The sequence below is a fragment of the Mytilus californianus genome, unplaced genomic scaffold, assembly GCF_021869535.1.
Source record: "Mytilus californianus isolate M0D057914Y unplaced genomic scaffold, xbMytCali1.0.p SCAF_4, whole genome shotgun sequence".
NCBI classification, from domain to species: Eukaryota; Metazoa; Mollusca; class Bivalvia; order Mytilida; family Mytilidae; genus Mytilus; species Mytilus californianus.
The window spans coordinates 34,380,697-34,405,693 of record NW_026262690.1 but is presented as its reverse complement, the minus strand read 5'-3'; the positions used below and the strand labels follow the sequence as shown (position 1 = coordinate 34,405,693).

At 32.5% G+C, this 24,997-nt stretch overlaps 1 protein-coding gene across 1 annotated transcript; it reads left to right on the top strand.

Moving 5' to 3' along the window:
• The first annotated feature begins 169 nt into the window (after positions 1–169).
• On the top strand, positions 170–22,215 carry LOC127737944 (replication factor C subunit 4-like). Its single transcript, XM_052248910.1, has 11 exons — positions 170–257; positions 3,977–4,095; positions 5,252–5,330; positions 7,260–7,339; positions 14,368–14,484; positions 15,384–15,453; positions 17,437–17,631; positions 19,414–19,539; positions 20,566–20,646; positions 20,853–20,969; positions 21,826–22,215. Exons 2-11 carry the CDS (start codon positions 3,986–3,988, stop codon positions 21,922–21,924), a joined length of 1,074 nt encoding a protein of 357 aa, XP_052104870.1. The 5' UTR covers positions 170–257; positions 3,977–3,985; the 3' UTR covers positions 21,925–22,215.
• The last annotated feature ends 2,782 nt before the right edge of the window (positions 22,216–24,997 follow it).

The window sequence follows — 24,997 nt, the reverse complement described above, 5'->3', positions numbered from 1 at the left end:
TTGCACGAAAATTTTTACACCAAATCTTTCTTTCATTGCAGATTTTTTAGGAGAAAATATTAAAAATATCTGATATGATGAAAAATAAAATTAGTGTTTTGAACAATAATCATCAACAAAATTTTCAGGATCATAAGTTTTCTTGTTAAATCTTTCTTGTACTCACTCCAAAGATTGGCGGGAACTAAACTTTCATTGTGGAGACAGTTGAGAATCGAATCAACTCTTTCATTTACGTCAACATAACAATTTTCAAAGTAAACAACCCTGTTCCACTTTAAAAAAAACCAAAGAAGAAGCATTTCATTCATACACCTCTGCTTTACACTCCGGAATCCGGGTCCGTTCGCCCCTTTCAAGTGTCAGTTTCACGTTCGCTCCCATTCACGTTCGGCCCCTTTCACGTAGTCCGAGATTACTCTGACGTCCAACGGCTGTTTTGCCAGACAAGCTGGGGCCGTGGGACGTCAGAGCTCGTCCCATATCAAAAAGTGGATATTTGCCCATCCAAAATGGATGCGCCGCTTCGTTGCTTCTGGAGCCGACTGACGGCCTTGGATCCATATAAATTGGGCCTCAGTTTTTTTCATTTTTCATTATCTCTTCATTTATGCAAGTTTCACCTACCTGCCACCCTTTATTTTCTCATATTTGGACATTTTTCACATTGACTCATCAATTCCTGCATTTTTATTTTATCTTGACGCTATGCTATAATGGAAAAGTGATTGTTGTATGACGTCAATAGTTCAAGTGGCACATATTGATCTGAAAAAAGCTTTTCCTTAAGCGTGTCCAATAAATCGTCTGGGTCTAATAAGAACTACATGTATTTGTTTAAGCAATCTAGTTACTGTAAATGATAACTAGTGTTCTCCAATTTGGGTGGATAACATGCAACTGTCTAAGCCGTATATACAAATGTTCATAACAGAGGGGCCTGACGGGTTGTTTTCGTTCTTCGTGATCGGCGCATTTACGCTATCGTGATCCGTTTTTCTACAGATTTTTTTTTTTTTTATATTTTCGTGATCCGTGATCTTGGAAATTTATTTTCTGTGAATCGTGATTGACAAAAAAATCAACTCGTGAATCTCGATGAGACCCCCCATCAGGCCCCTCATAACAGTTCCGCAATCAAAAACATTTAAACAAAGTTCTAAGAACTTCATGATGAGATCGACGGAAAAAAAAATCAAAACCTGCTGATCCTATTTATTTGGGGTATGCAACCGGATATGTAAGCGTACTTTCATTCCGCCGTGTATTTATTCCGGGTAACTGTTTTTCACTAGAGAATATTGGATGTAAATAGTGTGAAAGCGTCGATCTTGATATCGTTGTTTTGTTTATATTAGACCGGTTTATTGTTTACAATGATTTTCAAGGAACCAGTTTAATTAATCTGAGTCAATCTAGTAGATCTAAATAATATTGATGATGATGAGGACGATATTTTTATAACTCAAAATACTTTATTAATGATCAAGACATTGAACTTGATATTAACCAAATTTAAAGAGCAGATTTGTTCTTGCATAAAGTTTCAATTATAGAAGCATCCTTTGATATTGACATAGAAGATATGATTTTATATCCAAGTCGACCGAATAGCAAATACACAGAAAAACTTTGGCAATCCAATACATATAAATATTACAATTAGTGACAATTTGAAAGCATATGATTTTATAAATTTGCATAGAAAAATTAATTAAATCTAATATTCGTTAATAAGCATTATTGTGTTATCCTGTGTTCAAAATGAGTACTAATCACTTCATCAATGTATGGATCTAAAGCACTAGTGTAATTAATCCCGGTATAAAATAACTAGTGTAATCATTCCGGTACAAAATCACTAGTGTAATCATTCCTGGTTAGAAAAACACTAGTGTGAACATTCCTTGGATGAAAACTCTTCCACTTTTCACATAAATCAACTAGGCAATTTTCAAATACACTAAAAACTATTGAGCCACATTTTATATATATTTCCCCTTCAAAAAACCCTTTTTAGAACCTTAAAATGACTGGTGGATGTTTTACAATGGACCCGGATAGAAAAACCTAGTGAATATTTGTTGGTGGATAAAAATCACTGGGGATTTTCTCCCTCCGGATAAAGTACACTGGCGGAATTAAACCACTGTTACAGATACACACCAATTTTTAAAAAATAAAATTTTTGGCCTAATGATTGCTCGAAAAACCAGCAATTAATTTTTAATAATTTACTTCGATATAAAGATAAGAAGATATGGTATAATTGCCAATGAGTCAACTCTCCACCAGAGACAAAAAGACATAGAAGTTAACAACTATAGAGCACCATATGGCCTTCAACAATGAGCAAAACCCATACCGCATAGTAAGCTATACAAGGTGCCCGAAATGAAAAATGTTAAACAATTCAAATGAGCATATTAAGTAAAGTTTGAATATATTTACCTCTATATTTACAAAAATCCTACTTTTCAAGGCCATTAACTTTTATCAAGATGATATTTCAGTCTTTGGGTCTGTGGGCAAAATGTTGTCATTTACCTGAATGTTACATGTGCAAGTTAATTAAAGATTAAAAAATACTTGTGTTCAATAATTTTTTTTTATAAAATAAAATCTGTATAAATAAAAGTATTGAAGTGGATATTTCACTTGTAAAATCAATGCAATGATCATCTGTAATTAAAAACTTACTTAGGTTATAATTATGAGTGATACTTGAGTAAAAAAAGAAAATATTTTAAATCTTTTAACCTCAGCAAGCTGCATTAACATTAATGTGTTTATTCACTTTATATTGTTTTTAGCAATATAAGATATTTGAATACAAAAAAATATATTTTTTTTACAATGCCCTCATTTTAATAAAAATTACTTCTTTAAATTATGGTTTAAAAAGTTCATTTTCAATGTATCTTTCTGAAAAATTTGAAATTATAAATGCAATAAAAAATGTACTTCGCAATCTCTTGAAAATCCTATTTCTGTTAATATCTAATCATTAATGACTCAATAGCAGATGTTAAGAAAAAAAAAAGATGTAAAACATCAGTTCACCCACTGGATAGAAACTTCAATGTATGATATACTCCTATAAAAGTTTTAAAAAAATAATATTTTACTTGTTATTACTCCTTTTTGTCGAGCCTGCGACTTTTGTCGCAAAAGCGAGACATAGCGATCCTACATTCCGTCGGCGGCGTCCACAAATATTCACCCTGTGGTTAAAGTTTTTGAAATTTTAATAACTTTCTTAAACTATCCTAGATTTGTACCAAACTTGGACAGAAGCTTGTTTATGATCATAAGATAGTATCCAGAAGAAAATTTTGTAAAAAAAAATCCTGTTTTTCCGTATTTTACTCATAAATGGACTTAGTTTTTTCTGCCAGTTAACATTACATTCACTCTGTGGTTAAAGTTTTTGAAATTTTAATAACTTTCTTAAACTATCCTAGATTTGTACCAAACTTGGACCGAAGATTGTTTATAATCATAAGATAGTATCCAGAAGGAAATTTTGTAAAAATTTATTTCCTATTTTCTGTATATTACATATAGATGGACTTAGTTTTATTCCAGTTAACATTACGTACAGTCTGCAGTTAAAGTTTTTAAAACATTTATTAGATTCATAAACCTTCTTGGATTTTTACCAAACTTGAACAGAACTTCTAACAATCAAAAGGTAGTATCTAGAGGAAAAATTTTTAATATTTTTTTCCCCATTTTTGTTGAGCCTGCGACTAACAGCAAAAGTAGGCGAGACACTGGGTTCCGCAGAACCCTTATGAATTTTTAGACTATTAAATAGCACATCATATATATTTATTGAATTCATAGTTGTTGGTCAGGACAGAAAATGTGCATTGTTTGACATTTAAATAAAAATTGTGTTTAAGTAGTATGAACATGTACATGTAATAATCCTGACACTAAGGTATAAGCAATATGTATGGTTTTTTTTTAGAATTCTATAATGCAAGCATTCTTAACTGGAAAATCTGGTTTAACCAAGACAAAAGACAAACCAACTTCAAAAGAACCAACAAGAGAAAAAAGTAAACATGTTCCATGGGTGGAGAAGTAGTATGTATTGACTTGTATTAGTTTCTCAACTCACTCATAATCTTGCTATTTCAACCTTCTGGTGTTTAAAACACTCCAAAGTTAGAAAAAGACAAGATTTGGAAAAGTATAGCTATTGGGAACATGTACATGAAACACAATCCATTTTTTTTCTGTTTATCATCTATGTCATTACTGGAAGGTCTTCAGCAATGAACGAAAGAGCTGACAGCTTACAAGAACAAGGAGGCCTCTGACATTAACTGAAGTGGTATTCTCTGATACTCCATTAGGTACGTTTTTCATGAGAAATCTATAAATTACAAACAATTCTTAAGATGAATTAAATTCTGTCCTTAGTTGTATGGCGAAAAACTTGCATGGTATAATGAAGACCTTTCTTGGAAGACTTCAGGGTATCTAAGAATTGCAATGTTTTGATAAATAATTATCTTTCAATGGAGAGTGTACAAGAGCTCTGACATTGAAAAGTTCCTGGCAAGTTACATTAGATATTACACCTTTCATTTAAAAATATTTATACTTTTTGCTTTAATTTTCATTGTTTTTAAATCAAGAGTGACTAGGAAATTGTTTTGAAACCATAAAGAGTAAACACTAGACCAAATTAACTTCTGCTGTCTTATAGTAATTAGGGATTAAGAGTTAGTGGATTATAACAAAATGTACTAATTTTTTAAGGTGTCTTTAAGAAGTCCTCTATAAAGTTACACAGACCAGTGGTCATTAGTTCAACTCTTTGTGAAAGAAAATTTCAAAATGTTGGAATCCTACATTTTAGATGTAGAAAATTTCGGATGAAATTGATATTATATAATCTCTATCAGGAGTTGCACATTTTTTGGCTGTCTCATATAGCTTTAAATATAAAATTTTGAGAGAAAAAATTTGAAAATCTATACAACATCAAATCGGTCTGCACTCACCATATTTTTTGAAAGGATGATAAGAATATACATGTCAAAAATAATTTTATTGTAATTTTGTTGTTGTCTCATATATTTCAGGCCTGGAAATTTGTCTGACATGTCCAGCAAGTTTCGTTTTAATTAAGCAGATCAGCTATTCTTAGGAAACTGACACACTATCTGAATTTGGATAGGTCTGATATGTTGTACATTTCCTTTATATAATTTCTTGTTTGATACAATTTCAGCAGACCAAAATGTGTTGATGATGTAGCTTATCAAGATGAAGTAGTAGCTGTATTAAAGAAATCTTTACAGAATGCAGATGTATGTATGTTAAGTTAATAGGAAGGAGACAATACTAAGTGGGTAATCAAAAACCACAAGTCAAACAAAACAAAACCCACCAAAACCAGGTATCAACTCAGTTGCTGCAGAATTGGGATCAATTCCTGCTCTACATGTTTAACATTTCAAGTAAAAAATCAAAGACAAAATATATTCACATCTTATACAATGTTCAAGTTTCTAAAAATATCGTTTTGATAGCCGGGTTGCATGCTCACCATAAGTGACATAGGTTGTTGGTTCTATCCATATAAGAATAAAAAGATGTCGTATGCTACTTTAAAATTGGTTTTTGTTGCTAATCAATCTACATTTAGGAGTTCCAGTAGAGACTGGTTTGCTTTGAGTTAGAACAAAATGTGAAGTTATGGTTTCATGTCTTCCTGCAAACTATTACCTAGTGAGCACTTTAAAAATGTTGGTCTAGTACGAAATAGAGTATATTCATATTTCAATTTTAGCTCAATTGACTGCCTGGTCCAAAGAGCCAAGTGAGTTTTCTCATCACTTGTCATCCGTTAACTTTTACAAAAATCTTCTGAAACTACTGGGCCACATTTAATCAAAATTGGTCACAATCATCATTGGGGTATCTAGTTTTAAAAATGTGTCCAATGACCCCGCCTACCATACAACATGTCTGACGGCTAAATATATAGAACATAGGGGTAAAATGCAAGTTTTTTCTGTTATCTTGAAAACTGCTATAAATATAGAAAATCTGATAGCAGAAAATGCTTAAATCTAGCTTCTTTCAATTTTAGATCATAACCATCAGACGTCTTCTTATAGGCCCTTAGATTTCGAATTTTATAAAAAAAAAAAAATTTTTGCCTATTATCCTGAAAATTGTAACAGATAGATAGCCACACTTAATATAGCAAAAATGATCAGCAAATTAAGATCTGCAAATAAGTCAACATGGCCGAAATTGTCAGTCGACTTCTTATTGGAGTTCTTGCTCTTTAAAGACAATTTTTTTCTGTTTTTGGCCTATCATCTTGAAAATAATAAACAAAAATAAACTCTTTAAAAGACAAAAATGCTAGCAAGACAAGATCTACAAATAAATCAAATTTTGTCGAAATCGTTTTTAGACTCGTTATTGGAGTGATTGTCCTTAATTAACGATTTTTTATCTTTTTTGTGTTTTGGGCAAAAACTAAGCTAACATAGAGAGAAACTGCACACACCAAAAATTATCAGTAATACAAGATCATCAAAAAAAGAGATTTTTGTCATGAAATCTATTCTAGTCCACAATGTTGGCTCCAATGTTAAAGATGCACATAACCTAGGTGAGGGCAACTTTATCTCTATTTTACTGATAAACTGACTGACTTTTTGCAGTTAACAATAGCAGTCTGGGATTAAAAATTTTAGACATCATAATTTGGAGGACAGAAACTCCTCCAAGATCAAGAAATAGCACCTAAAGAAAAAATTAAATATATTTTTTTTTCCATTGTTTACTGATAAATGTACTTACTTCTACTGATGAGTGGACTTACTTTGCAGTCAACTTTACACTTTCACTCTGACAACAGCAATACCAGGCAAAACACAGGGTTCCTGGGAACCATTTTAAAAATTTTGCTTGAAAGACTTCCAACCTCAAATGAATAAAAGTTTTACATCTTGGTGGCTTTTTTAAAAAAAATCGTTATGGCCAGAATGGTAAGTATTCTTAATGGTTTAAACCCAGAAGTTAGATATAAAAACTTGAGTCTAAAATAATTTGGCAGTTTTATTTTGCTTTATCATTAACCTGATATGTTGTAGTCATTGGACTTCAAATGATTCATCATCTTGCAAAAGACTCTGTTAAATACAGGAGTACATACAGGCTTTTCCAATTTATAGCAACTTGTAAATATTAAATAATCTTTGTATGTTTAAAATTTGCAGTTACCAAATCTGTTGTTTTATGGTCCACCAGGAACAGGAAAAACATCAACAATTTTAGCAGCTTCTAGAGAGCTGTTTGGGTAAGGATAAAACTTTTTGCTTGGGTTCTCTGCATCTATACTGTTTTGATTTGAATTTATGATGTTTCACTGTATGAAATGACCTTCTACTACAAGAGGAAGTATACAAACTGGTATATGTAATTTAATGTTTACTTTGATATTAGAAAAAAGACAAATAATTAATGAAAAATATAAATCAATTGCTTTAAAAAAGCAATTGTAAATGGTCTTTCCCCTCTGAAAACATGATTGGTTGGTTTGATTTGTTTGTTTGTTTGTTTGTTTTATTTGTTCAATGCATGTTTTAACGTCAACCAGTCAATTGTTCACATTACAAGGAGAGAGAAAGAAAAAAAAAACCACAAGTAATAGAAAGAAACCGGTTTAATAGCCTCCCACCCCTAAATAAAAAGAGGGGATGGACCCAAGTCCTCATTTTCAGACAAGAGTCCATATTATTGTGTTGGTTAAGTTTCTATATTTAGTTTGGAAAGTTTTTATTCTATTTTAGGTCCCGCGCGCGTCTTTGTCTCGCGCCAGATTGTGGCGTCACGTGACGACGCTTTATAATAGCGAAAACTTAGCATTTTTATTTCTTTTTAGGTGGGGACGTTGGACAGACAACATGTATAGTGACGGAATACACACAATGTATTTCTTTTGTCATTGTAGGTAATTGACGTTTCGATCACAGTTCACGAGCAGTGCATGCTTTGGATTTAATTGATCCTGTGTAACTTAAAAACACGTTTATCGATTATTTTCATACAATGTACATTTTTCAGCAGCAGTTTGTAACACAGATTTGTATTTCAATCTAGGAGCGGACATTTTATTGTAGGATTTCACTGAGATTTACGGAACTAGCAAGCAATTTTTACGGCATTGCAATTTCTTTTCTCTAGGAAAATTCTTGAGAGATATCTGCACCACATTGTTTTATGAAGATTTAATACATGTATACCCTGCTGACTGCAAAATTTGGGGTCAATTGGACATGTAGTTTCTGAGAACATCTGATAACAAGCATGTGGATTTTTTTTTTCAGAAGAGATGTGAATACAATATTAAACACATGAGACAGAAACATGCATACAATGAATGATTGATTGGTTGGTTGGTTTATTGATTGATTGATTGATTGATTGATTGATTAATTAATTAATTAATTAATTAATTGGTTGGTTGGTTTGTTGATTGGTTGATTAAACACGTGGGATAGGGTCTCTTGAAACAAGCGAAAAAAAGAAACAAAGGAAATCTTGGACCCCGTATTAAACACATGAGACGGAAACATGCATACAATGAATGATTGCTTGGTTAGTTGGTTTATGGATTGATTGGTTGGTTGATTGATTGATTGGTTGGTTGGTTGATTAATTTAACATGTGGGATATGGTCTCTTGAAACAAGCGAAAAGATCTTGGACCCCATATTAAACACATGCAGGCATGCAATGATTGATTGGTTGGTTGGTTGGTTTATTGATTGATTGATTGATTAATTAGTTAATTGGTTGGTTTGTTGATTGGTTGGTTGGTTGATTAAACACGTGGGATAGGGTCTCTTGAAACAAGCGAAAAAAAGAAACAAAGGAAATCTTGGACACGGTATTAAACACATGAGACGGAAACATGCATGCAATGATTGACTGACTGACTGATTGATTGATTGATTGATTGATTGATTGATTGGTTGGTTGGTTGGTTGGTTAGTTGATTAACACAGAGAACGGATCCACTTGGATCCTGCAAAAACGGAATTGAAAGCCTAGATACTATATCTAAACACATGGGGTTTATCTTTTGAGAGATCACTTAACAAGTAGTAAGGTTAAAGGTCAATGTCAACCTACAAAAGCATTAAAACACAATCAAACTCTTTAAATAGTGCCAAAAACACATAATTTGCCTCTTTGTACATGACCTTGACCTTTGACATTGACCCCAATTTCAAGGTCATGAAACAAGGGCCTCAAATCAAAACACTCTAGGTCTCTACTATATATTGTTAATGAGTTATATTACCATACAGCTAATATTAGATATAAAAGGGGCGAAAACTCCCATTAAATGTCTACGTACCCTTTCAACTAAAATTTACATGTTACGACATGTCGCAACTAACAATTCTGTAAAAATATGTTGTCGATATCTTATATCTTGTTTGAAAAGTGGTGAAAATAAGCCAAAATCCAAATTTAGAAATGACCTTGACCTTTGACCTTGACCCTATTTTCTTTTTTTTGGACCAAGGACCTCAAATCAAAAGACCCTAGATCCCTATCACTTATGGTTTACCAATTACAATTACATTTTACTTATTTTAAATACAGAAGGGGAAATAACTCTCATATGGAGTCTCCGGACCGCTTCGGTCAAAATTATTCTTAAGATCCTGAGGATATAACGAGCAAATTGGTGAAATAATTTTGTCATAATCTTTTACGGTTGCGAAGGAGATTTGTACACAAGAAAAACAGTGTTTGGGGAGATAACTCTTACAATAAAAAGTGTTCGGCTTAACAGGGTCAGTTTCAAAATCGTAATAACTGTTCGATATCATATGCAAAAAATCTAAGCGTCATCTTGCGAAACAAAAAAGCACCGTCAGAAAAAAGTGGCGGAAGAAGAAAATAATAATAATTAAAAACCAATTGTTCAGAGAACAATTGAAGGTCTTTCCACAAAAAAACAAGAATTTTGATATGAAAATAGTAAAAATTCGGTTTAAAACGTCATTTCCAGCGTCAAATGATAGCTAATAGTACGCTGATTCCAAAAATATATGGTTTCTATACAATATTTTTTAAATAAGGGAAATAATTTGTTACTTACGGTTTGAAAAAGGTTACTTACGGTATTATTTCACTGTTTAATTGACACTGATTCCAAAAATATATGGTTCTATATACTTTTACATTCAAAAAGTACAAAAAAATAGCTACTTCCGGTTTACACAGCTTCACTTCCGGTTTGTTTTTGAAGGTCATATGGCTTGCAACTAAATGCAAAAAGTCCCATGGCTTTATCATTTATACAAATGAGGTAAAAGCAAAGGTCAAAATCTAGAACGTCAATTTAATCTATGACCTTGGGCTCAATTTCAAGGTCATCAACCAAGGACCTCAAATCAAAAGACCCTAGATCTTAATTATATTTAGTTCATGAGTTATATTACCATATGCATATTTTTAAATAAAGAGGGGAGAAAACACTTATTTGATGTAAGCGCACCCTTTAAACCAATATGTATGTGTTACGACATGTCGCAACTTGCAATTAAGTAAAAATATTTTGTCGATATCTTATATCGTGTTTGAAAAGTAGTGCAAATAAGCCAAAATCCAAATTTAGAAATGACCTTGACCTTTGACCTTGACCCTATTTTCGTTTTTTTGGACCAAGGATCTCAAATCAAAAGACCCTAGGTCTCTATCACTTATGGTTTACAAGCTACAACTACATTTTTCTTATTAAAAATACAACAGGGGAAATAACTCCCATATGTAGTCTCCGGACCGCTTCGGTCAAAATTATTTTTAAGATCCTGAAGATATAACAAGCAAATTGGTGAAATAATTTTGTCGTAATCTTTAACGGTTGCGAAGGAGATATGTACACAAGAAAAACAGTGTTTGGGGAGATAACTCTTACAATAAAAAGTGTTCGGCTTAACAGGGTCAGTTTCACAATCGTAATAACTGTTCGATATCATATGCAAAAAATCTAAGCGTCATCTTGCGAAACAAAAAAGCACCATCAGAAAAAAGTGGCGGAAGAAGAAAAAAATTATAATAATCAGAAGAAAACCAATAGGTCTTTCCACAGGAAAGTGGAAAGACCTAATAATAATAATAATCAGAAGAAAACCAATAGGTCTTTCCACAGAAAAGTGGAAAGACCTAATTACTTGACAAAAACCATATAATTAACTGCCCAGTAGCTGAAATTGGTTTAATGATTTATTTTATGTCAGAGACTTACATAATATTTATTGGAATTTTGGGGTAAATTACTTTTTCAGATTTTAACCGGATTTCCAAAGGAAAATATCTGTTTTTAGTTTGGTGATGTACGGCTGGGGAACGGCTGCCATGCCAAACAGTATCCGTGCAATAATCTAAAAACGCTTTGAAGAAATTTTTTTCAAATTAAGATATGTTGTGTCCTGTGACTAAATGAAGGTCAAGTTCAATTTTCACGATTTTAGCTTTCATCTTTGTCTGTTCAATAACTTGAAAACGCTTGAAATCTTTTCAAATTTAGATATGTTGTTTCCAAGGCTTCCAAAACGGTCATATATTCCGGACAATTGTATAATGTCCGGTAAAAGTCCGGCTGGGCAAAGCATGAAACGGTCATCTACTTTTTAGTTGTCAAGGCTTTCTTAAGAGACGGTCATTTTAGCATAATTCGCGATCTTTTTGACCCAACCTTTTGCCTTTAACAGCCACACATTTCCGGTCATAACAGTGACATGATGATTAATTACTATCAAAACAACCCCTACTTCAATACTTTCTAATTTTAATCAAGGCTAATTAGTTGTTGGACAACTGAAATCTACATGTTCAGGTGACAGGTAAACTATTTCCAGTACCGGACATCGTATAAATTGATCGGTCTATTCAAAGTTAATTTCTTACATTTCAGCGGTTTCTATCTAATTGATTTAGTCCAAAAGATTGAAATTATAAGAAATACGTTTATAAACATGATTTGATGAAAAATTTAAAAAGGTTTTAAATGAAAAATCGTAAGAACTACGTTGTATGAACTAGAACACGTGTGCGCAGTAGGGAAATTTAATTATGCATCCTACATTTCTTAAAAAATGATAAAAATTATCATTGATACCTGTATCTAACGTTCATTTCAAGTATTTTGTTGAAGAAATAACGTGGAAAGAGCTTCTTCACTCAGTCATGCTTTGTAAACGTACACGGATTTTACGTATCGGTTTCTGGTCCATGTTTTACCATTGTCGTGTCAACATCCGGTTTTAGGAAATTGTGATTTTAAAAACGAGAGTAAAGTTTTTGACAACGTAATTTTGCACAAATAAAGAGTCTAAGGCAGTTATGAGCACGCTGATGTGCACACTTCAAATTATGCACTGCCAATTTAACAGTTTACGTCCGAACATCAAATTCACATCAAAGTAAAGTTTAATATCGTTTTTTTTTTTAATCTAATGTCAATCATTGGGGATGGCCATCTGATTACCATAATTGCCTTTTGTGACTTAGTCTTAAGGGATTAAAATCGGGATAAGATATAAAATGTCCGGCTGGATCAAATATTTTTTGGAAGCCCTGGTTGTTTCCTGCGACAACATGAAGGTCAAGTTCAATTTTCACGATTTTAGGTTTTATCGTTGTTAGTGCAATAACTTGAAAACTCTTTGAAATCTTTTCAAATGTAGATATGTTGTTTCCTGTGACTACATGGAGGTCAAGTTCAATTTTCACGATTTTAGCTTTTATTGTTTTCTGTGCATTAACTTGAAAACACTTTGCAATCTTTTCAAATTTAGATATGTTGTTTCCTGTGACTACATGAAGGTCATGTTCAATTTTCACGATTTTAGCTTTTATCGTTGTCCTTGCAATAAATTGAAAACGCTTTGAAATATTTTCAAATTTAGATATGTTGTTTCCTGCGACTACATGAAGGTCAAGTTCAATTTTCACAATTTTAGGTTTTATCATTGTTCGTGCAATAACTTGAAAACTCTTTGAAATCTTTTCAAATTTAGATATGTTGTTTCCTGTGACTACATGGAGGTCAAGTTCAATTTTCACGATTTTAGCTTTTATTGTTGTCCGTGCATTAACTTGAAAACGCTTTGAAATCTTTTCAAATTTAGATAAGTTGTTTCCTGTGACTACATGAATGTTCAAGTTCAATTTTCACAATTTTAGCTTTTATCATTGTTGAGTTGTAGACCTTTAAGTAGCGAAAAGTGATACTTAGATTGATTTTGGCCTTTCCATTTTTGAACCCTACACAAATTTTCTTTTTTTTTTTGTTTTTTACTTGATCCTTGTTGGGGGGTCCAGAATTGCAAATATCATTTTCATGCAGGAAAATCTGGTTTGCTGTCAAATTGACAGCCTCTTGTTTGTTATTGTTGCAGCTAATGGTTTAGCCTTTTCCATCTCTTTTGTGCTTGTTCAATAATTTCCAAATGTAACAGAGAAATGTTGCTTGCAAGTCATATGTATGCTAATCAGTGTGGCTTTACTTGTTGTAATTAACTTTATATTTTATATAGATGCATGTGCTCTGATTGTATGAAGTTTATGTTTATAACATTTCAGCCGTCCTTGACTTCATTTTGATGGAGTAAATGAAGGAGATTAACATATGTGTGTCAAATCCGTTATGTTTCATATGATCTAATAAAGAAAGAACATAAAAATTTATGACTCTAGATTTAACATTTTTGTTCAGATTCTTTAATGAAGTAAAAAGTAAAATAACAAAAATACCGAACTCCAAGGAAAATTCAAATCGGGAAGTCCCTTATAAAATGGCAAAATCTAAAGCTCAATAGATATAGGAAGATGTGGTATGAGTGCCAATGAGACAACTCTCCATCCAAGTTACAATTTATAAAAGTAAACCATTATAGGTCAAGGTACGGCCTTCAACACGGAGCATTGGCTCACTCGGAACAGCAAGCTATAAAGGACCCCAAAAAAATACTAGTGTAAAACCATTCAAACGGAAAAACCAACGGTCTAATCTATATAAAAACGAGAAACGAGAAACACGTATGAACTACATAAACAGACGACAACTACTGTAATCAGATTCCTGATTCAAACACATCAAACGATTGGAAAACAACTGTCATATTTCTGACTTGGTACAGGCATTTTCTTGTGTAGAAAATGGTGGACTAAACCTGGTTTTATAGCTAATTTTGATGTTAAAATAAATAAGTCATTGATTGCAACTGGTCTATTTGAGTCCTGTGTTTAATTATTTCTTAATCTTCAACCCCATCTTAAATTTATAATTGTCTTTCTATTCTAGGGACATGTACAAAGACAGAGTTCTGGAACTAAATGCATCTGATGAGAGAGGAATCGATGTCGTCAGGGAAAAAGTGAAGAAATTTGCACAGCTTACAGCTAGTGGAATAAGACCTGAGTAAATATCATTATACACCACATTGTAAACAAAGGCCAAGCAAAATTTATTTTAAAAAACCTGAGATGAATAAGGAGTTTAAAGGACAATGCCAGAGGCACCTCGACAGATATTTAACACCATAAATACTGATTTATATTTCACTTTCTCTACTGGGTCAGGAAATTGACATTCATTGTCTGTTCTATCAGTTAAATGAATAAATTACTATTTTGGGGTAAAGATTGCATGAAATGCAATTAAAACCCTATGGTACTGACTTGATATCTATATCTTCAAGGTTGATCACTACCTTTGATAGTTCAAACAAAATAGTGCAGTGAAGTGATCATTATTTAGATCCTATCCAGTCAATGTCATGCAATTCATTGATGATATGTTATACTTTGATATTTAAGTTACAATATGATGTGAATTTGAATTACCATACGTGTCAACAAAACATTTTTATGCCCCCGCTATAGCTTAGGGGGCATTAAGTGTTACCCTTGTCCGTCCCATCCGTACATCCCCAAAATTGGTTTCTGTTCTCTATCTTTAGTTTGCCTCAACCAAATATTATGAAACTTATACACAATGCTTAATACCACAAAACACAGATCAAATTCTAATTTGAGTGGCTTCACTTTTACCATTTGTGAGTTATGCTGTGAGTTATGCCCCTTTATAAACATAAAAATTGCTGAATTTTTCGTTTCCATTCTCTTAACTTTAGTTTGCCTCAACCAAATGTTATGAAACTTATACATAATGCTTATAATCACAAAACAGTCTTAACTATGTGAATCCTGCATCTGTATGTGGAAGTTGAATCGTGCATATTTACAGGGGCATCTGTGGCCCATAGACACATTCTCCATTTATTTCATTATATTATAATAAATCTGTTAATTTTTCAGTGGCAAACCATGTCCACCTTTTAAGATAGTTATTCTTGATGAAGCAGACTCCATGACTAAGCCAGCTCAGGTAACTAACAAGGAAGAAAATATTCCACTATAGACTACTTCCAATTTATACAGTAGTTCCCTCAAGACCCTCTCCCCAACAATCAGTAATATTCACAGAAAACTGAAACACTAGGATATTATTATCTCCTCAGGTCAAAAGGGCTAGTGTGATCTTTTCTCTTCACTTATTTTAATTAAAAAACAACCATTGGCCAAATATGTTTAGGGCTTTGAAGCCATTGAAGTGCAAGCTACTTTTCTTAAATTCCTGAGACAGCGAGAGGGGCATAATAAAAAAAAACAATAGTTTGTGCATGCTCAAGTTACATCTTTTAATCTCAGAATTATTGGTTTATTCAATTTAAAAAACAAAAAACCTTAAAAATTCATATATAATCTGCATTCATACATAATCTGCAGCTACAAGCTTGTCGCTTGTTATAAACATCTAGGGGAAAAACAATGTGTGGTCGTTTTTGTATTTTCATGGATCACACTACTTACACTCATCAAGAAGAAGTATAGACTGTTTTAAATGATTGTGTAGCTTTACATGTGTGAAGATAAGCCAGAGTCTCACACAGAAATAAAACCAAATGGAAAAGTTTTAGTCATTAACCCGAAATAAGTAAAGAACATGTAAACAAATTGGATGAGAGTGTGTGGAAATACCATATTTAATATATATTACTAAAGAATATGACAGTAAAACAGTGCTGTCATTTAGTAAAGTACTTCAAATTTATTCACCACTTTAATGCTTGAAGGATCATTAACTAAAACAAAATTCCATCAGCAATTATAAACTACAATATGTAAATAACTGATTACATATTGTAGTTTATACTTCTTTATACAGGTTGCACTTCTGCAAATATAGGCAATGCAATTTCCCAAAGGAACTCCTTTTACGGCTAAAACTCTGCCACTTTTACTATTAAGTTTCGTAAAAAATTATATCCTAGAATGAAAAGTTCATATGCACTACAATTTTTTTCAAAGGTTTAAACATAGGGCTGTGTGGCATATTTTCAACATTTATATGCCCCGAACTTGTAAGAGTTTAAATGTATACTAAAATTCTGTACTACCCCTCCCTTCACTTTGGGTCTTCCTCAAAATTCAATTTGGCCGCTATCCATGTGTATTTATACTGGTAACATTCCCAAGTTATGTCTCTATGAAATGCAACATAGAGATCATATCCGGGAACCAGAACGCAAACAAAACAAAATATCTATAAATATTATAGTTCTCCCTAAAAGAGGCTTGGTTTTGTGAAACAGTTTTATTTTCAAAGTGCAACCTACAATGCCATGAAAAGAAAAAAAGAATTTTTAATGTAGCATTATATATTTATCAGTAAATAATGGATTTTTAAATTAAAATTCAATATTATTAATATTGATAAGGTAAATCATTAAAGAATATAGAAGGAAATATAGGCACCATTTATTTTTGGCAAGAACAAACATGGCGGAATGTAAAACATTGCAAAATTTAGATTTTTTTCTTATTTTTTACTTGTAGTAATCTGCCTGGCAATTTGAATTTTGGAGTAAAAGTCATACATGCCCGAAATATGATAAAAATTTAATGACAGGGCATCAACTGTGTTTGGGACAGTAGTATTGACCTGATGTTTTGTTAATGCTGTGGCACCTTATAAGTAAAATATATAAGATGCTTTCCATTAATACCTGATTGAATATGCTGATCACCTAACAGGAAATACCAGATTTGGAAAATATGTTGCGATGCCAGATTTTATTTTGTTTCTCATTTGATGAGCCAGTTTATACTCTCATGCAAACTAGATTTTGGAAAAATGCTTAATATCAAATAATCATTACCCTCACATTTTTGCTTATTTTATTTAAAAATAAAAAAGTTCATTTAATTTTAAATACTCCAGAAGCATAATTAGAATTTCAAGTCTTTATTATATTGACTATAAATTTATTAGGAATTCGATCTATGATTGTATATAAATGTATTTCAGGCAGCTTTAAGAAGAACAATGGAAAAGCAGTCTAGAACCACCAGATTCTGTTTGATTTGTAACTATGTCAGTAGAATTATAGAACCTATTACATCTAGGTGTGCAAAGTTTAGGTTTAAACCATTAGCAGAAGACATCTTATCCAAACGGTTACGGGAAATTTGTGGAAAAGAGAATATTAAATGTGATGATGAGGTATGCAAAAATCTAGTAAAAATAAAATAATGTTAAAATGACCAGGTTGAAATAAACTGTTAATAAAAGTTGTAAGAAAAAAAATCTCTTAAAAAAAATCAGATCAAAAATAAAACTTATGGTAAAATCAAAATGACTTGTCTGTCATGTAGATTCTTGAAAAATAAGGAGATACAGTATGATTGCCAGTGAGGCAACTATCCACCAGAGACCAAATGACGCAGATGTTATCAGCTGCAGGTCACCATACGGCCTTCAACAATGATCAAAACACATAGAGCACATAGCAAGCAATAAAATGTAAATTCAAATGAGAAAAACCAACTGCCTGATTTATGTACAAAACAAATATGAGATACAGCAACAAACCACAACCACTGAATAACAGGCTCCAGACTTGGGACAGGCATATATAGAAAGGCAGAGTTGAACATGTTTGCTTGTGTCCAACCAGCCTGGACAGTGGTGTAACAGCACAACATAAGAACAAAATATAAAAATCAGTTGAAAAGAGCTTGACTCTATCAAATTGATACCAAACACTTAAGTATCTAATAAAAACATTAAAAACACAAAAGTGCAGATCTGAGAGTGCTAGCAGTTAGTGAAAGCTAGTTCAAAGCCAATAACTAATAAAAAAATTATGTTTATCATTTGATCTAGGAATTCTACATCGAAACTTTTTAAAATTGAAAACAACATGTTCTTAAGATGGTTAAATAACTTTCAGGGCTGTTCCAGAATAAATCTCATGGGAGGCACTTCTTATAGATCCCACTGGGATTTTTTTTTTTTTTTTGCTGTGCATGTACTGATTTTGTGTCATGGATGGATACCCCATATCCTTTGTTTTTCTATTATATTAACGTGTTTGTTTCTCATGCTGTGTGGAGGCCATAGAAAGTTTCCCCATGCTTGATATGTATGCTCTTCTGTATTTTTAAAGTTATGGTGTATTTATTCTTGAGATAACTTCTCTTATGTGTGCCACATCATTCTCTCAATTTTAGGCCAGTTTGTATACTAAAATTTTAATAGGACGCACACCAACTTTTCTTTGTCCTCATTCCTATCCACGTTAAATTTTTCACTTCAAAACATTTTATGGAAGCAGGATCAATATACCTGTATTTATGCATCAGACTGTACTGTACTGGTTATCGGAATTTTGGACACTTCTTATCTGAGAAACAGGCTATATATGCCCTCAATTTTAGAATTCATTCATACATTTTTGTATTATTCAAAATTATCAGTAAATTGTGTGTTCTACAAGGATGACCAGTCCTTCACCTTTCATCTGATACCTTAATTACTAAAATATATGCTACATAATTTAAGATTTACCCTTATGCGTAGGAACTATTTTGTTTTATATATGTACTACTTTCCAATATGTTCTTTTTTGACCGGGCCCTATTAGGTGGTGTTACATCTTACAAAGTCTATCCAAATTATTTTTGCAAAGAATTCTGCTCAAGCCGGTGCTAGAGGCCGTCTTAAACTTGCAGTGAGATGAGAGGTTTTTTTTTTTTTGCCTCGTGTTGAAGGCCTCACTGTGACTTTGAGATGAAGAACAGCAATAAAAGCGCTGTTCCTTTGCTTTTTGTGTGTTTTTTTGCTGTGCATGTACTGATTTTGTGTCATGGATGGATACCCCATATCCTTTGTTTTTTTATTACAATAAGAAATATGAATAAATGTAAATTAAGCAGAATCTTATAAACTTGATATATACATTTTTTTTACCAAGTACTGCATTTAACTTGTAATGTTTTTTAGGCAATACATGGTTTAATGTATACGTCTGAGGGAGATCTGAGAAAAGCCATCACATATTTACAGAGTGCAGCAAGATTAAAAGGAGAAGATGAAATTAATAAACAAGATATTTATGAAATTGCTGGTGTAAGTAGATATAAATCATGAAATTGTTAATTATAAAGAGATAAAAAGAGAAGTCTTCTGTCAAAAATATATGCCTACACATCACAGACTACTGGCTATGAATATACCTGGCTTTAGATGTGCATGGATAAAGTGGGATGGCATGAAACCAGGAAATCAAATATTGAATAACATGACTGTAACATAAACTGGGATTAACTGTTGACAGAAATCATAAAAAACTGTAATAGATAACTGCTTTCCCATTTGCGAGACAAAATTTAAAGCTAGGCAGTCAGTAAAACTATACAGCGACACCAAACAAGAAGTTGAAAAAATCTATGACAATTGTTATTTCATTAAAAAAATAAAACCTTGCATAATTTCAACCACATTGGTTGGTTGCAAGAGTGTACATGAGAAAAAACTAGATGTTGACCTGGTTAAATGAGATATGATTACATAATAAGCCTAACATAACCCTGTGTCAAATCTCATCTGTTAGAGTTTGTATATCTGGTATTGTTAATTATTTATCTTGAAAAGTTTTGAGTAAGATGCTCATCATTTTGGAATATTTTATATAATTTGTTTTATTTGTTCTTATCTCAATCTGGATTTTGTTTTTGTATATCCACTTTTGACTTTTTTGTTGTTAATCCTTTCTTTTCCTTTCCTTATCATTGCAAGTCTTTCTTTGTACAGTGTTAAATATAACAAAGAACATAACAGACAATAAACAATATTCCAACAAATATACGGTATTCTTTAAGAGCTAGTTACAATCCTGAGCAGTAAGCCATGTTTAAGTTGTACTTTCACTCCAGGCAATTTCATCCAAAAAAATCATTCAAACACTGAAAAAAACAAACAAATATTGAACAACACAAACCCCGACATACACTTGGGATTAACCCTGGACAGAAATAAAAAAAAAAAATGCCAATGCAACAATGAGATACTGGCCTACATTACTCACAGTTGTTTAGGGCCTGTTGAAAGTTTTATCAAATGCTGTGTACATGGAAGCTGTTAATATTGTTTCAGGTTATTCATGATGAAGTAATAGACAAGTTGATAGAAGTGTGCAGTACAGATTCTTATGAAAAATTGGAACAAGAGATAAAGGTAAGGTTTGATTTAGTTTCTCGCCTTGATAACTTGCTGAAGAAGAATTTTCAAATGAAAAGAAGGGGTGCTGGACAAAATTGATGTGGTTTCTAAATATAAGTTGCTATATCTTTATGATCATCTTGCTTGTAACTGCATTTTACAGGTTTTTTAATACCCCCACTGACTTCTGATTATACAAAGTTTAAATAATTTAATTTTAGGTAGCAATGATGGAAGGACACTCTGGAATGCAGGTGATAACACAGTTACATGATAAACTGGTTGAAATGGAGTCACTCACAGACAAACAGAAATCTGTCATAATGGAAAAACTGGCTGTAAATAATTATTATGTTTATGTAGTATAAGTTCTTCTGCTAGAAGATTTTTCATTGTGGACATTTTGAAAGAAAAAATAAAATACCAGCAGAAGCAACTGCAAGACCACATAAAAACATTTCCTGGCTACTTATGATTTTTGTGTCGCCTGACATAGGTAAAACTATCTGGCAGAGGCAGCGTAAACTATTTGTATAAAGCTTTATATTTCAGAAGGTAGAAGATCGGAATGCTTCATACCTTGTATACAGATACCTTATTTTCATGGTTCATTGGTCAATGTGAAGTTTTTATGTTTTGGTCTGTTTTTCAATTACCATAAGCAGTAGGTCAACTATATTTGGTGTATGGAATAATTGTAAGGTGTACATGTCTGTGTGACAGTTTTTATCTGAATTTGACCTCATTGTCATTGATCCTTAAAAATGTAAAGTTTATATGATACTTGTAGTAAAACCTTTATCCTTAAGACTTCAAACATAAAATCAATGGTCAGTTAAACAGGAGAGACATTTCAGCACTCTTGTTGTTTAACAAATTGTAAATTAAGAACAGCGAGATAAACGATCTTTGTAAATGATCACTTATATGAGATCTGAACTTACTATAAGTCGGGCTGAAAATGAAGGACTGAGTAACATACTTTTTGTAGGATCTTTCTCATGGTGATTAATTACCCTATTAATTTTACTTGCTTCCTATTAAATACAATCTACAATATTCCATTTTATTTCTGCCACCATTTCAATTTGTATGTGACATGCTTCTCTTGCTTGTCTGTTATTTTATAACTATGTATTATTTTCTGATGCTGGTGTACCAATTAAAATTGTGAGCACATTTGATCTTTTGCAGGTTGTAGACAAATGTTTAATTGATGGTGCTGATGAATATTTACAACTGATGTCTCTATTTACAACTATGATGCAACAGATATGTCATGGAGAAAAGTGAAATACATGTGGAAATTTCTTTGCAAAATACTTGATTTAAGGACAAAAGGGGCTTATTTTGTTCTTATAAGATAACTACTGTGAAAACAAAATCCAAAGCACATAATAGAATTATTGTGTAAAATGTCACTAAAAATTTCCTCGAAATAGTCAAATATGCTATTAATGGAAAAAAGCAACAAAAAAGTGAAATTATAGCATGACTTGGATACAAAACAATATGGATGAATGTAAAATTATTAATTAAAATAATTTTATGAATGCAGTAAATAAAATTAAATGTACATGCAGATTTATGTATTGGAAAAGAGACATTAATTAGATTCTCAACAGTTTGATTAATGTATTTTAATTTTCTACACTTTGGCTGGGTTGGAGGAAGTTTAAAACCAGCTATTAGTATGGTGATGTTGAGAATGGAAAATTTGGTACCTTATTTGTGTAATAAACTCCTACAGTTTTTAACCCCGAAACTTCACAGAAAGATTTCACACATGTTACTTAGTGTAAACAATATTTTATTGTGAAAATAATAACATAAACATTACAATATAACAGTTTTATAAGGATGGGAAATCGAAGAGAATATTAGCTTTTACAATCCTAATAAAACTGTCATATTGTAATTTTTATTGTCTTGCCTTGACAGAGTCAAAAAGAGAGATATAGGTATGCTGTTTCCAGCAGCGGCAGCGTCAACAATGTTTTAGTTTGTGATAGGTCTAGTTTATGGTGAACCACTATTGGTAGCTATAGGTCAATGATATTTGGTATGCAGTTGTATTAGCATTGGCATATCTCATTTCCATGGAGATTTTTTGGCCCTGCCCCCTCAGTCATGGTCTATTGACTTTGAAACTTTTGCTTAGTTTACATGTATTAGTTTGTGATTAGGTCAGTTCAAGGGGAACCATTAGTGGTAGGCCAACGTTAATTGGTATGCAGTTGTATAAGCATTAGCACATCTCATTTCCATGGAGAATATTTGGCCCCGCCTTCTCAGTCATGGTCTATTGACTTTGAAACTTTTGCTTAGTTTACATGTATTAGTTTGTGATTAGGTCAGTTCAAGGGGAACCATTAGTGGTAGGCCAACGTTAATTGGTATGCAGTTGTATAAGCATTAGCACATCTCATTTCCATGGAGAATATTTGGCCCCGCCTTCTCAGTCATGGTCTATTGACTTTGAAACTTTTGCTTAGTTTACATGTACTAGTTTGTGATTAGATCAGTTTAAGATGAACCGCTAATGTTAAGTCAATGATATTTGGTATGCAATTTTTTTGGCATTTGCAAGTCTCGTTTCCATGGAGATAATATAGAAACACCCCCTCATCATGGTTCATTGACTTTGAAACTTTTACATAGTTAACAAGTTAATGTTTGTGTTTAGGTTTGTTTAAAGGGGACGACTTAAGATAAGTCAATGGTATTTGGTATGCAGTTGTACAATGTATTAGCATTGACACATTTCATTTCCATGGAGATTGTTTAGCCATGTACCTTCAGTCATGGTTCATTGACTTTGAATATTTGCATAACTTGCATGTTAAAGTGTTGCTATTTCAATTTCAACATTTGCATTATCAAAATTACAAAAAGGCAAGACATATCTCTGTGTTAATAGTTTGTTATTATTTTTCACACATGTTAAAGTTGTGCACCTGCAGTTTATATGGAATTGTAGCGCATTAAAAATCTAAATGAATTGGTTGGTATATTGCAAAACAGGTACATGTTTATATCACAAAAACATGTTCAAGATGCACCAAGCTGTTCACAAATTGTCTGATGAATTTTTAGTGTTAGGAAGCATACAAAAAGGACTCCTGAGTGTCGTTTAACAACAGCAATTATGCAAAAACTCAAACGAAAGTTCAATTTGAAATAGTCAAAAACAACATGTGAAATATTGGAATTACATTGTATAGTATTGTCAACTAAAACAAGAAAGGATTGAGATCTTTTGCCATGTCTCACTGTTTTTTCCCCATTGACAGAAGATGTATTCTGCAATGGCCTAATTTTTGTCTGGTCGTGATGAGACACAGGGATTACGATCCAGAAACAGCATAAACTATTTGTATAAAGCTTGATAGTACAAAAGCTAGATGACTTGGATGCTTCATTCCATGTATGCAGATACCTTATAAATGATAAGAAATTTCCATGTGTCCGTTGTCCTTGACCTCATTTTCATGGTTCAGTGCTTGAAAAATATAATAGTTTTTTGTCTCACCTGCAACGAAAGTTGCAGTATGTGAGACATAGGTATTACTGTCCAGCGGTGTAAACTATTTGTATAAAGCTTTATATTTCAGAAGGTAGAAGACCTGGATGCTTCATATCTTGTATGCAGATACCTCATGTTACGAAATTTCCATCAACCATATGTCCATTGTCCTTGACCTCATTTTCATGGTTCAGCGACTGCTTGAAAAAAAAAAAAAGTTTTTTTTGTCATGTGAATTTCTCACTAATGAGTAATAGGATAACTATATTTGGTTTGGTTCTTTGCAACATCTACATGTCCATCAGACAGAGATCACCTGACCTCAACCTCATTTCATGGATCAGTAATCAAGGTTAAATTTACGTGATTAGGTCCGTTTCTCAGATACTATAAGCAGTTGGCCAACTATTTTTGGTGTATGGAATGATTGTAATGGGTACATGTCAGTCTGGCAGATTTCATCTGACCTTGACCTCATTTTCATGGTTCATTGGTCAATGTTAAGTTGTTTTGTGTTTTGGTCTTGTTTTTCAAGTACTATAAACAATAGGTCAACTATATTTGGTGTATGGAATGATTGTAAGGTGAACAAGTCTGTCCGGCAGGTATCTTCTGACCTTGACGACATTTTATGGTTCAATGGTCAGTGTTACGTTTTTGTATTTGGTCTCTTTTTGTCGAGGGTTAGACTTTTGTCAAAAAAGCGAGACATAGTGATCCTACATTCTGTCGGCGGCGGCGTCCACAAATATTCACTCTGTGGTTAAAGTTTTTGAAATTTTAATAACTTTTTAAACTATCCTGGATTTCTACCAAACTTGGACAGAAGCTTGTTTATGA